At 44.6% G+C, this 12,431-nt stretch overlaps 1 protein-coding gene across 14 annotated transcripts in view; it reads right to left on the bottom strand.

Annotated features, from left to right (window-relative positions):
* Positions 1–10,393, bottom strand: part of Ica1l (islet cell autoantigen 1 like) — a 63,561-nt gene extending 53,168 nt beyond the window's left edge. For 4 of the 14 annotated variants that reach the window (XM_021227428.2, XM_040753530.1, XM_040753523.1 and 1 more), the window contains exon 1: positions 2,080–2,159. In XM_021227428.2, the coding sequence (XP_021083087.1) occupies positions 2,080–2,107 (28 nt within the window). In that variant the 5' untranslated portion in view covers positions 2,108–2,159. Of the gene's footprint in view, positions 1–2,079; positions 2,160–8,306; positions 8,605–8,624; positions 8,952–8,976; positions 9,078–9,249; positions 9,311–9,364; positions 9,456–10,012 lie in introns of those variants that run through there. The other 10 variants (XM_013113658.3, XM_013113659.3, XM_040753524.1 and 7 more) reach the window with 9 other exon arrangements.
* Positions 10,394–12,431: the final 2,038 nt, after the last annotated feature.

Below are 12,431 nucleotides of genomic sequence, written 5' to 3'. Positions count from 1 at the left end.
GCGCTATACCCTGACACACATGGAGATCAGAAGACAACTTGTAGGAGTTGGTTCTCTTCTCTTGTGTTTCCCAGGATGCAATTTAGGTTTTTAGGCTTAGAGTCACACCCTTGCCTGCTGAGCCACACCCTTGTCTGCTGAGCCATCTTGCTGGCCCCAGAGACTCTTACTTTCTTTAGAGAATAGCCATTTTCCCCTTGCCTGAGGGGAAACTCAGCTGTTCCTTTGGCTTGCCATTGGATGTGTGTAGGAAAGTAACTATCAATTATCTATTATTGTTAGACCATAGACCTCCTGGGGAAACAGACTACCTTATTTATAACAACTTCTTTTGTGGATTTTCTACCCTTTCTCTGCAACACGAAAAGTAAAAGACCCAGAGACAGATATTGGGGTTCAAGCTTCAAACTGAAGATCAGAGAAGCAAAGCAGCCAAGCCAGTAGATCTCACTTCTACCAAGCTGAAATGGCAATCCTGTCTCCACAGATTCTCAGAGGCAAAAGCTCTCTGTTCCTGTCTCCTCCTTATATTCATTTCTTCACACCCGCCATATCACTCCTGTCACCACCTCCCTAGTGCTGGGATCAGAGACTTGAGCTCTGTTACTTTTGACTCTTGTGTAGGCCAGGGTGGCCTCGAACTCAGAGAGATTCGTCTGCCTGTCTCCTGAGTCCTGGGATTAAAGGTGTGTGCCACCATTGCCTAGCTTCTGCTGGCTTTGCTTTCTGATACTTCAGGTAATCTTTATTAAATCATAAATAATATATCACCACACTTCTCTATTTTGCTTTTCTATCAAAAATTTTTATCATTATTTTGTCTTCTAGTAATACTAAAATTTCTCATGTACCCAAAGTGCCTTCTGAAGTTGTTGTGGCCTTAAGTACACACATTTTGTTTTGTTTTGATAATGTGCTTGTGTTAGTAGCATCCCAAAGACTAGTAAGGAAAAATGGGAGACAAAAATGTATTAATCCTGCATTTTAAAATAGAAAGTTTGTTATTCATGTTTTGGCAGTTACTCGTCCTCTCCACCCTCCTTCGGGAAGGTATGTGTTACATGTAGGAGCCCTCGGTGCATATCCCCAAGACTCATCTCATGTGCTTTGCTTGTCTTTGGTTCCTTGTCACATGACATCTTCATATGGCTGCTTATGACAGAGCCCACATAAATGCTGGGAATGGTGGTTCCCGCTTGTAACCCCAGATCCGGGGTTGGGATAGGACAGGCTGATCTGGAAGGTGTACTGGCCAGCTAGTCTAGTCAAATTACAGGCCTCAGACTTAATGAGAGCTGTGAAAAGGTGGGAAAATCAGAGCTGCCTCCGGCTTCTACATATAAACATATAGGCAAGTAAGCACACACACATGCGAATGCACATATAAACATACAGGCAAGTAAGTACACACATATGTGAGTAGCACATTCTCTCAAACAGTAAGAACAAAAAATAGGCAATTCACAAAAGAACTTCAAAAGTTCAATGAATACACAAAATTATATTCCACCAATAGTTAAAGAAATTGGAGAGGGGTGGGGTTCCACGCCAGACAAAGATATATATAGTGCAATCCTGTCTCAAGAGAGAGAAAGACAGGAGAAAGATGTCAGATGAACAATGATTTAAAAGTATCAAGGCTTCTGGGAAAATGAAACAATAGGTGTTAAGTTTTTGTTTGTTTTTGGTTTTTCAAGACAGGGTTTCTATGTCTTTGGAGGCTGTCCTAGAACTAGCTCTTGTAGAACAGGCTGGTCTCGAACTCACAAAGATCTGCCTGCCTCTACCTCCCTAGTGCTGGGATTAAAGGTGTGTGCCACCACCACCCACCTGCCAGTTGTTAAGTTTATATAGCCCTTTTCTCTAAAATTAAAATATACTGTATGCAATGTCCATATTTTAAAGTTCTGATGTCACATGTGAAATATACATTAAGTTTAAGGAGACATGAAATCTGATATGCATGTCCTCTAATCTCATATAGATCCATTTTAGGCAACCTGAGTGAGCTCTGAAAAGCTCACCTCTAACTTTTTTTCCATTTTTTTATTATTATTTATTTTTAAGTTTAAAGCTCACCTCTAACTTGATGAATCCTTGAAGTCATAGCCAATCACAGGACTGTAGTGATATATTATTTATGATTTATTAAAGCTTACCTGAAGATTCAAAAAGCAAAGTCAGACACAAACCTTAGAAGCCAGGTACACACCATTAATCCCAGCAGCCAGAAGCTAGGAGATGATGGTACATATTCTAATTCTAGGACTCAGGATTAAAAGGTAACTGGATCTCTCTGAGTTCAAGGCCACCCAGGGAATTATAGCTCACACCTTTAATTCAGCACTAGAAGGGTGTAAAAGACAGGAGCAAGGACTCAGGAGGAGGCATTCATCCTCCAGCCTTGCTGAGGATGCTGAGGACAGTGTACAGTCTGAGGCTTGGTGAGAGCTCCTGGAGATGGGATCAGTCCATTCAGCCTGAGGTAAGAGCTAGTGGCTGGCTGCTTTGCCTCCTTCATCTTCAGGTTGAACCCCAATATCAGTCTCTGGGTCATTTATCATTTTCATGTTACACAGGACAGCTTGAAGTCACAGCAGCCAATCACAGGACGGCAGAACAGTTATGGCAGACATATGATCAGGCTACACCCAGGGCCCAGTCAGTGGCACCACAGCAGCTCTTCCGCTCACCAGGGGACTGGAGGGCCTATGGTGGCCCTGCTTACACCACTCTCAAGCAAGGATCAGGCTAGAGCAGAAGGTCCCCATCCAACAATAATTAATGTGCAAAACAAATAACAAGAAAAAGCAGCTCTACATGAAAGAAAAAGGAGGAACTGCCGTAACATAAAAACCAGAAGAAAAAAAAAACCTCACTTAAAAACTGGTTCCATAAAAGAAGTTTGAAAAGCTTTGTGGAGATAAAAGCAAGGTAACTCCACATGACTGACTATAAGAAACAAAAGAAAAAAAAAGTAGCCGTGGGCTGGAGAGATGGCTCAGCAGTTAAGAGCACTGGTTGCTCCTTCAGAAGTTCTGAGTTCAATTCCTAGCAACCACATGGGGGCTCACAGCCATCTACAATGGGATCTGATGCCCTCTTCTGGCACACAGGTGTACTTACAGACAATGCTTTCATACATAAAATACAAACAGATCTTAAAAAAGAAAAAGCAGTTGGACATGGTGACACACACCTTCAATCCCAGGGCTCAGGAGGTAGAGGCAGGTGGATCTCTGAGCTCAAGAGTAGCCTGGTCTACAAGTTTCAGGACAATTAGACTACACAGAGTAACCCTGTCTCAGGAACAAAGAAAAAGGAAAGCGAAACACAGATTGAATTTGAAACCACATTACAAAACAACTACATTCAGAACAGCTGCCTGGAGACGCAATTTGGGTAGATTTAGATATAAAAAGTCCAAGGTAAACAGCACAGTTAGTCAGAACGAGGGTGAGTGATCTAAGTGCATAATAACCTGGGTAGAGAGACACTGATGCCTGGCAAAGTAAGAAGGATATAAAACTAAAATCTAACATCCATGCTCCAAGAAAAACTAATTTTGACCCAGACTGAGATATCTCGGGAATATTATTCAAGTTCAAAGAAAAAGAACAATGTTTATAACACCTGGACTGAAAACTCGGAGCCACCCCAAATTAAGCAATTTACACTGGCTCAGACACCCACTCTTAACACAAGGTGGTAAAAGTGAGGGTTACGGATGAACTCTCTGGCATTTGTGAGGCCCCAGGTTTGAGACCCAGCACCACATGGAGAAAAAAGTAAGTACCGTGTCAGGTGCCGAGAGAGAAAGTACTGTATGGGATTGTCCACTAGCAAGACTATATAGCAATGGGTGTACAACACTCCCAGTGTGTACTGGGTTATTACTGACAGATATACATTGTTCCCAGACTTGGCATTATCTCAAACCGCAATATGAGGAATATTTAAAGTACACTCAAGCATATTGTTTAGATAAGTTCCCGGAAACATAAAGGCAAAAATGCACTTTAAGATGTTTAGGTTCTGCCTCGTTGTCCTCCATATTGTACCGTTGGCATCATTTTCCCAACAGCATGTGCTTATGTTGTGTTTGTGTCACATTTGGTGAATCTTTCAGTATTTTCATTATTGTTATGTTAAGGTATTATGGGATGCTGTCCTTCCCCACTGCCATCAGAGCAACTATGATAATCCGTAAGAAGTCCTCACAAGATTAACTCTGTTAATATTCTCTTTTGGAAGATGGGGGTGGTGTTCAAAGGACTCACGAGGTACACAGAGAAGAGCACAAGGGGCTCACAAGGCGACACACAAGCTCATGAGCCCTTCTCCTCCCTCAGGTAGAAAAGCAGTGAATTCTGAGTGGGGAGCTCCTATCTGGTGGTGTAAATAACGTCAGTTAAACTCTGGGTCACTGAGCGAGGCTTGGGCCCAATCACTTTTTTGTTTCTGTCATCAGCGTCCTATGCAGGGTGAATAGATGCATCCCTAGAAAAAGCCACGCAACATGTGGTGATCTGTGATAGTGATATTTGATGTTGGAACTATAAGGAGTTTTGGGTGCAATTACCCACATCCATACATGCTAACTTACTAAACGTGTGTGTTCAGATCGCCAATCCCTGAGGTAAAATACTTTTGAAATTAAGTCAGTTGATAATCCTGTAGTGGCCTCTAACTGTTTAAGTAAAAGAAGGATGGCATATCTCTCACTTTAAATCAAACACTAGAAATTAAAGTGTAAAAACTAAGTTGAAAGTTACAACAGGCCGAAGGTCAGGTGCTCCACATTTAACAGCCAGCCTGACTATGAATGAAAGCAAACACTTTTGAAGTAAAATCAACACACACATAATGAGAAAGCAAACCAGGATTACAGAATGAGATTTAGTGGTTTGGACAGATCATGCCAACTAAAGTATCTCTGTGCCAAAACCTAATTTAGAACAAGGATCTTAATCCAGAACAGGGCCCTCCCTATCTCTCTTCAATTTGATTACATTACAAAGTGGCAGGGGAGCTGCAGGGCAAGGTTTGCAGCTGAGAGAGTCTGGGCCAGGAGGTGGTTTTACTCAGGTATGGAGCTTTTTCAGTGTTGTTTCATTTTTGAGACAGGGTCTTGCTTTCTCTTTTAGACTGGCCTGGAATTCAAAATTCTCTGGCCTCAGTCTACTGAATGCTTGGAATGCCGGCATATAATATCACATCCAATTCTGATGCATGAGATACAAGGTTTAGAAATTCGTGCCATCTCTGTAACATTGCCCTGATTGGTTTCACCTGCCAACTTAATACAACCTAGAGTCACCTGGAAAGAGGGAACCTCAGCTGGGTATTGTGGTACACACCTTCAAATTCAGCATTCACGAAGCAGAGGCAGGCAGATTTCTGGGTTCGAGACCAGCCTGGTCTGCAGAACAAGTTCCAGAACAGCCAGGGTCATGAAATGAGCCTGTCTCAAAAAACCACCCCCATCCCCAACACCCCTACCACACACAAAGAGTAATCATCTACCACCTCTGGTTCTCCCAGTCTCTACTTCCTCTCCTGTGATGACTCCAGAGCTGAAGTGGTGGGTGACTAGTAGGACAGCAGGACAATAGCACAAATGACCTCACAGAGGTTGTGACAGCATGCACAACTCCAGCAAAAGCTCAAGCAGGAGAGGAGAGGTGGGCACAAAGTTCCATCTGCCATGCTCCTGTGGATGAACACTCACCCAAGAGCAAATAGGCAGCACAAACTGGATCTGACAGGTTCTGGGGAGACCCTCTGCTCAGGAAAGATCCTGTCAAAATACTACTGCTAAACTGGGCACAGAAGTATGTGGTCCTAGGTCCTGGGGCAGGGAGATTGTCTGAGTCTGAGCAACAATGACATACCATGTTATATTTGTATTTTAAAAACCTTCTCTTACTGGTCATTGGCAACACACCTTGTCACTCAAGAGCTCTGATGATGACTTTTACCCTGAAATTAAATGTTGTTTTCATGTCTGCAAACATACCATCTACTCTGCACTCAAGAGATCAAGGAGTTATCTCAACTTTTAAACCTTCTTATTAAAGAAATGCACTTTACAGATGTGTAGCATCCATGCCTGTGACAGACCAGGAAATTACATATGGACCTTTTGAAAGAAATTAGCACTTTAGATGTTTTGATTCACGATATATGAGAAGAGATCAAAGTATCAATAGTAAGTTGTCTGTAAGAAGTTGATCTGAGGGCTGGAGAGATGGCTCAGTGCTTAAGAGCACTGGCTGCCCTTCCAGAGGTCCTGAGTTCAATTCCCAGCAACCACATGGTGGCTCACAACCATCTGTAATGGGATCTGGTGCCCTTTTCTGGCCTGCAGGCAGACATGCAGGCAGAACACTGTGTGCATAATAAATAAATCTTTTTTTAAAAAAAGTTGATCGGAACTCTCAGATGACTTTGAGGGGCTCAAGACTTCGAAAGAGGAGGAACTGCAGATGTGGTGGAAGTAGCAAGAAAGACAGAACTGAGCTGGGCATTGAATTGCTGCGTCTTGAGACACAGTCTCTATAGTGAACACCGATGAGATGATAACAAAAGCGCCAGACTATCACATGAGCTTCGCTCACTGAGGGTCTGCAGAGCAGCTCCATTCTGGAAGGAAGAAGAGCTATGCTACCAAGTCATTCCTAGAAGAGTTAACTGACATAGCAACCATCACTGACATTAAAAAACAACAGCAGCAAAAACAAAATTGTTACAGTCACCCCAACCTTAACTCATCAAAACTTCTCTCAGGAAAACAGCCAAGATGGATGATGGCTCAGATGTAGCACGGTTTAGCTGAAAATAATAATGTGGGCTGGAGAGATGGCTCAGAGGTTAAGAGCACTGACTGCTCTTCCAGAGGTTCTGAGTTCAATTCCCAGCAACCACATGGTGGCTCACAACCATCTGTAATGAGATTTGGTGCCCTCTTCTGGCCTGCAGACATACATGGAGGCAAGATGTTGTATTCATAATAAATAAATCTTAAAAAAAAAAGAAAATAATAATGTATATTAGAATAAAAAACCCTGTGTACCTTTTTAGACTTAAGCTATTGCACATTTAATTAATACAATTTCGGATGAGCTTGGGGTGTCTGTGCCTGTAACCCTGGCATTTAGGAGGTGCAGGCAGGAGGATCACAAGTTCCTTTCTTGAAAACAACAACAAAATAATTTTTCTTTTTTTGTTTTTGTTTTGTGTTTTTTGAGACAGGGTTTCTTTGTGGAACGTTCCCTGGCTATCCTGGAACTCACTCTGTAGACCAGGCTGCCTCTGACTCCTGAGTGCTGGGACTAAAGATGTGTGCCACCACTGCCCAGCAACAAAATAATTTTTATGCACTGGGAAGCTACAAGAATTATATAGCTCACTTTATTGTGGTGGCTTGGAACTGAGTCAACAATATATCCAAGCTATGCTTAACCAATGATGAGTTGGGGCCATAGTCTCAAATTACAGTTCCAAACACTATCAGCTACAATGCTGAAACCCTGAAATGCCACATCCCCAAGGTCCACGACTGGAAATGATAATATAAAAAGCATAACTGGGAGTGGGCACATAGCTGGGTATGCATGGATACCCTACTTCCATTCCCCAGCACCATAAACAAGATTTTTAAAAATTGAAAAAAATAGCCAACTGGGAAAAAAGGGCAAAATTTAAGTGATAAGTGAAAAAGACCAAAAGGCAAACGGAAAAAATGATATTTAACAAAAGCCACTTAACATAAGGAAAATTCCGAGTTTTAGAAATGCTTTAAAGTTCTCTATACATCCCATCTGTTGTGAAAGAATATAAAAATGACAAAAATTTAAAGAAGACATAGTGAGTGTTAAAGTAAAAAAGGAAAGGTCTTACTCAATGTATTACAGAAACCAGTTTGTCAATATAAAACAATATAGTATATTATGTTTCACATTTTGATAGTTGCTCTTACTCTAGTCGTTGAAATAAGTTTAATTTTTGTGATAAACATCTACAATGAAAACGTATTCCTACTTTTCCTTCAGTCTCATGTTTACAGTTTTGCCTTTTGAACCGGGATCTCAGCACCCTTCTAACTAGGATTATAATAATTTCCTTAGCAATTAGAACTGCTGTAATTAGTGCTTTGCCCATAACTGCTTCCAACAGCTACATGTTCAACCGCTTTGCATTATTAAAATAAGTACAAAAAGTTCAAAGAAAACCGGGAATGTTATGCACCGATAGTAAATATAAGACGATTTTTAAACTTTGGTTATATAAAAATATATACCTACCATTAGGAGATGTTTGCTTGGCCAAGAATGTATAATTGTAATAGATAATTAATTCCCACTGAAGAATGAGGTATCCGTCTGTGGCTGCTAATCGTGATTAAAGTGCTTCCACTTCATAAAACATGGCTTGAGCCAGAATCAAATAAATCAGGCCGGACCTAAACACTTAAAACCCAAACCACAGAGAAACAGCATCTCCCCACCAATTATTTCAGTGACCTACAGTTGCTAACAGGTTGTATGTCTGTGCATGTAGATCATATATCACATGAAACACCACTCCCCATCCCCACCCCGCGGGCAAGCCCACAGCCTCACGGGTAAGGTGCCAAGCGGGATTGTTTTTCCCTTCTCCATCTTTCTTAGAGCATCAGGTTTCGGCCGCCAGCATCGTCGCCCAGGTGAGGTCAGTGGTCAGAGACACCTGGCCCGCTTTTCCCCCCGCGGAATCGGTGCTGCGAGGCGGGGGTCCCCACCCGGGAGAGGAGGCTTTGGGCACCGACGCCCTGGCGAGGCGAGGCGTTCCCACTCCGCCCTGAACCACAGTTTTGCTCGGGTTTTGTTTCGACCGTGTCGATCTAGCATTTAGTCTGCCAGGAAGGCATCTCGTTAGGGAACGGCAATCAAATAAATTAAGCACGATGTAGAAAGGCGGCCAGCGGGAGAGCACCTGAGGCTGTGAGCATCTGCCCCTAGAGGAAGCGCCCGGGACCGGCCTCAGGCCGCGGCTTCTCCCGGGGGCACCGGGAGACGCACCGGCCGCGGAGGGGCCAGGCCTGTCCAAGCCGCCGCCTGAGGCCGGCCCACCGAGAGCGCCGGAACCGGGCGAGTCCCGGCGACCGGAGCGCGCGGCCCGCGCCCCCGCCCGCCGTTGCCATGGGAACCAGGTTTGGCCACCGCCGCCGCCCTGAGGGAGCCGCGGCCCAGAGCCCCGGACGCTCACCGCGCCGCCGCCGGAGCCGCGCCGCTCCTCGCCGCCGCGCCGAGCTCCTTCACGCACCCGCCCCAGCCGCCGCCCGCGAGCTCCCGCCCGCCGGCTCCCCCACTCGCCCGCTCACCGCGCCGGTGCGCCGAGGTGCCGGGCTCCGCGGCGGGAGATTTAAAGCCGCGCACCGCCCTGGAGAAGCGACGGGCATCGAGCCTCAGAGCAGCCGGGTGGCTGCGTGGAAGACCCGCTCGGCCTCGCCTCCCAGCCCCTGCCTTTCCCGCGCTGCTCTGCGCCCAAGTCGCCACTTAATGCTAGGGCTCGGCGCGTGAAAGCGTTCGCGCGGGGCTTTAAGCTCTCATTTTTAAAGGTTTAAAGAGGGACAACTGTAAATAACTGACTTCTTAGGCGGTATACGGAACTATAGTGCCGTGACAGTGAATGATAAACCAGTTTTCAAGAGTTAAAAAAAAAACCCCACAAATTCTGAACCTAAAAACCACAGAAAAGAAAACGAGGCAAAAGGAAAAGTGTTATCGGTAGAGAATAATAAACTCAAAGTGCTTTCCTTTTCAAGTTGACGCCCAAGTTCAATCTTCCTAGAAGTTTACAGTACACAAGTTCGTTGTATATATGACACATAAACTAGCAAGGAAAAAACAAAAGCTTACACTTGGGATAACTACTCTGTGGAATCATATGTGAGGTAAGAGTTTACATAAAAGGTTAATTACAAAGCAGTCGTTAAATGTTTTAAGTTTGAAAACAAAAAAAGAGTTACCTTTTCTATAAAAGGGCTGATTTGGACTAAAACTTTTCAGATGACTTAAGATTCTTACCCAACTATTTGAATTTCAAATAATGGGCAAATACTTGACATTACATACAATTTTTGCCACCACCCCCAAAAGTGTCAATAGCTTCGTTTGCTGTTAAAGTCGAAATCCTCAAAGGATTATGAGTTAGCAGGCAGTGGACATGGTTAATTGTGTTTCTCCGCATCTTTCCTAAGTCATATAGAGATGGGTAGGTGGGGTTCTAGTTTTTTTCTAAGGCTCCAGAGATTTCTAAACAGTCAGGAGTCCAGGGCAAGGAGTCAATGGCAGTCACTGCAATCTACTGAGCGAATCCAGCTGTCAACAAATCACCACGTGACCGAAATGAGAAGAACTCAAGCTGGAAGGAAACTCGTGTGGGAGAGGCCTCCTAGTACAGCCAGGGCAGGAGCGAGCTGCAGCCTCAGTGTTCACCACCTAGTGACGGAGTCCGCGGTGACGGAAGTGATGGCTGCAGTAGCTCCTGTAGGAAGACTGGAATACCCCCACCTCACCCCACCCCACCCCCAGCGGCTGGAAACGGACAAACCTGGGCGCCCTTTGCCCCAGGCAAGGTAGGAAAGCAACTAACGGACCTGGCTGAGAATGCCTTAGGTGACTCAGTGCCCTCTCTTCCCCTCTGGCTCCAGGGCTACCCCTTTCCCTAATTGACCCCATTTTAGAATCAGAAAGAAAAAAAAATTCCCCCTTCAAGACAAGGGGACTCACTATATAGATCAGGCTGGCCTCGAACTTACCGATATCCGCCTGCCACTGCCTTCCCAAGGCTTGGAATTAAAAGGAGCGGTTACTAAACAGGGCTTTTACATTTTGTTTGTAGGCACAGATTCAGCCAATCAGGGCCCTCCTGGCTCTATGGCAGTAGGGCTTCAGTTTGGCAGATTGCTCTTCAGAGAAGAGACCTGGCACAGCCAGCTCCTAGATGTTCCTGAAGAAAAGAATACTACTATCAAGGGCAAAGCTTGTTGGGAGCTTCGCCATGCTCCAGCCTCCAGGACTTGACCTGTAGCTGCTAAGAGGAGACAGGAAGCGACTCTCTTCCCTTCTCAGCTTCCAGAGTTCATATTTTGGTTGTAGATGAATATTCTGCAGTTGTCTGCAACCTCTGAAACGCGGCCAGCGACTTTTGATCCTAGACTCTGAGACCTGCCTTAATTTCATTAGTGACCTGCTGTCTGCAGACTCAATTACAAGGTTGGCACCCCAAAGCTTTCCTAGAGTGTTCAGCCAGCACTTGCAGCCTGCGCAGGGCACAGAGCAGAGCCAACCTCTCCAGTCGGCATTCTGCGGCCACAAAGTCTTAATTCCTACTTTCTGGTTTGAACTGTCCCAGCATGGCAAGAACCCATAGAACAGAATGCCTCAATATTATTTGGGATCCCTCCTAACCAGCTTTTTGGCTTAACACCTTGTGTAGGTGTTTTCTCAGAATTCAAACATGTGTTTCTGAAAGGCTCACAGGACTCAGGAGGCTCATGACAGACCCGAGGTTATAGAAGCAGGCAACAGTTTCATCGCAGACACTGCAGATGTGCAGGGAGCCCTAAGGATGAGCTTTTGGGAGTGAGTGGACTTTTAAGGGATTCAGCTATCATTGTGTCACCCACGATTCCAGAAAGTAAGTCTGATAAACTCATTGTTTCACTAACCCAGTGGAATCCTCCTTAGTCCACTGTCAGTGCCTTGTCTACAGTGAACGGATGTGTTGTCTCCCCAGGTCACATAGAGCATGTGCATTTATCTATCTACCAGTCTGGTCTTCCCATTAGATGCCTCACTGTTCCATCCCTATGTTGTTGTGCAGCCTTGTCTCCTAGCACGTTGCCTAACACAACAATAGGTCCCTAATCCATGTTTATTCTACCTATGAATGAACTAACAGACACCTAATGGTCAGCTGAGAATATTATATAGCTTTTCTTTTGCTTTTTTTTTTCTAAGACAAGGGTTCTGGATCTAGTTTTAAATTTAGGAAGTTGCTGGGTGGTACTGATAGTAGTCCATCTTGATCCTGATCTTGAACTAGTTATGAAGCAAATTCATGACTTTCACTTAAGAGTGGGGGTTACAAGTATGTGCTATGATATCTGGCTCCTATTATTAGTCTTTCTTTTATTTTTCCTCTTTTTTCGAAATAAGGTTTCTCTGTGTAGCCCTGGCTGTCCCGAAACTCACTCTGCAGACCAGGCTAACCTCAAACTCAGAAATCCACCTGCCTCTGCCTCCGAAGTGCCAGGATTAAAGGAATGTACCAAGCTGGGTGGTGGTGCATACCTTTAATCCCAGCACTGGGGAGGCAGAAGCAGGCGGATCTCTGTGAGTTCAAGGCCAGCCTGGTCTACGAGAGCTAGTTCCAGGATAGCC

The sequence above is a fragment of the Mesocricetus auratus genome, unplaced genomic scaffold, assembly GCF_017639785.1.
Source record: "Mesocricetus auratus isolate SY011 unplaced genomic scaffold, BCM_Maur_2.0 Super-Scaffold_100010, whole genome shotgun sequence".
NCBI lineage: Eukaryota > Metazoa > Chordata > Mammalia > Rodentia > Cricetidae > Mesocricetus > Mesocricetus auratus.
The sequence above is the reverse complement of the archived record's forward strand: the minus strand, read 5'-3'. Positions and strand labels throughout refer to the sequence as shown.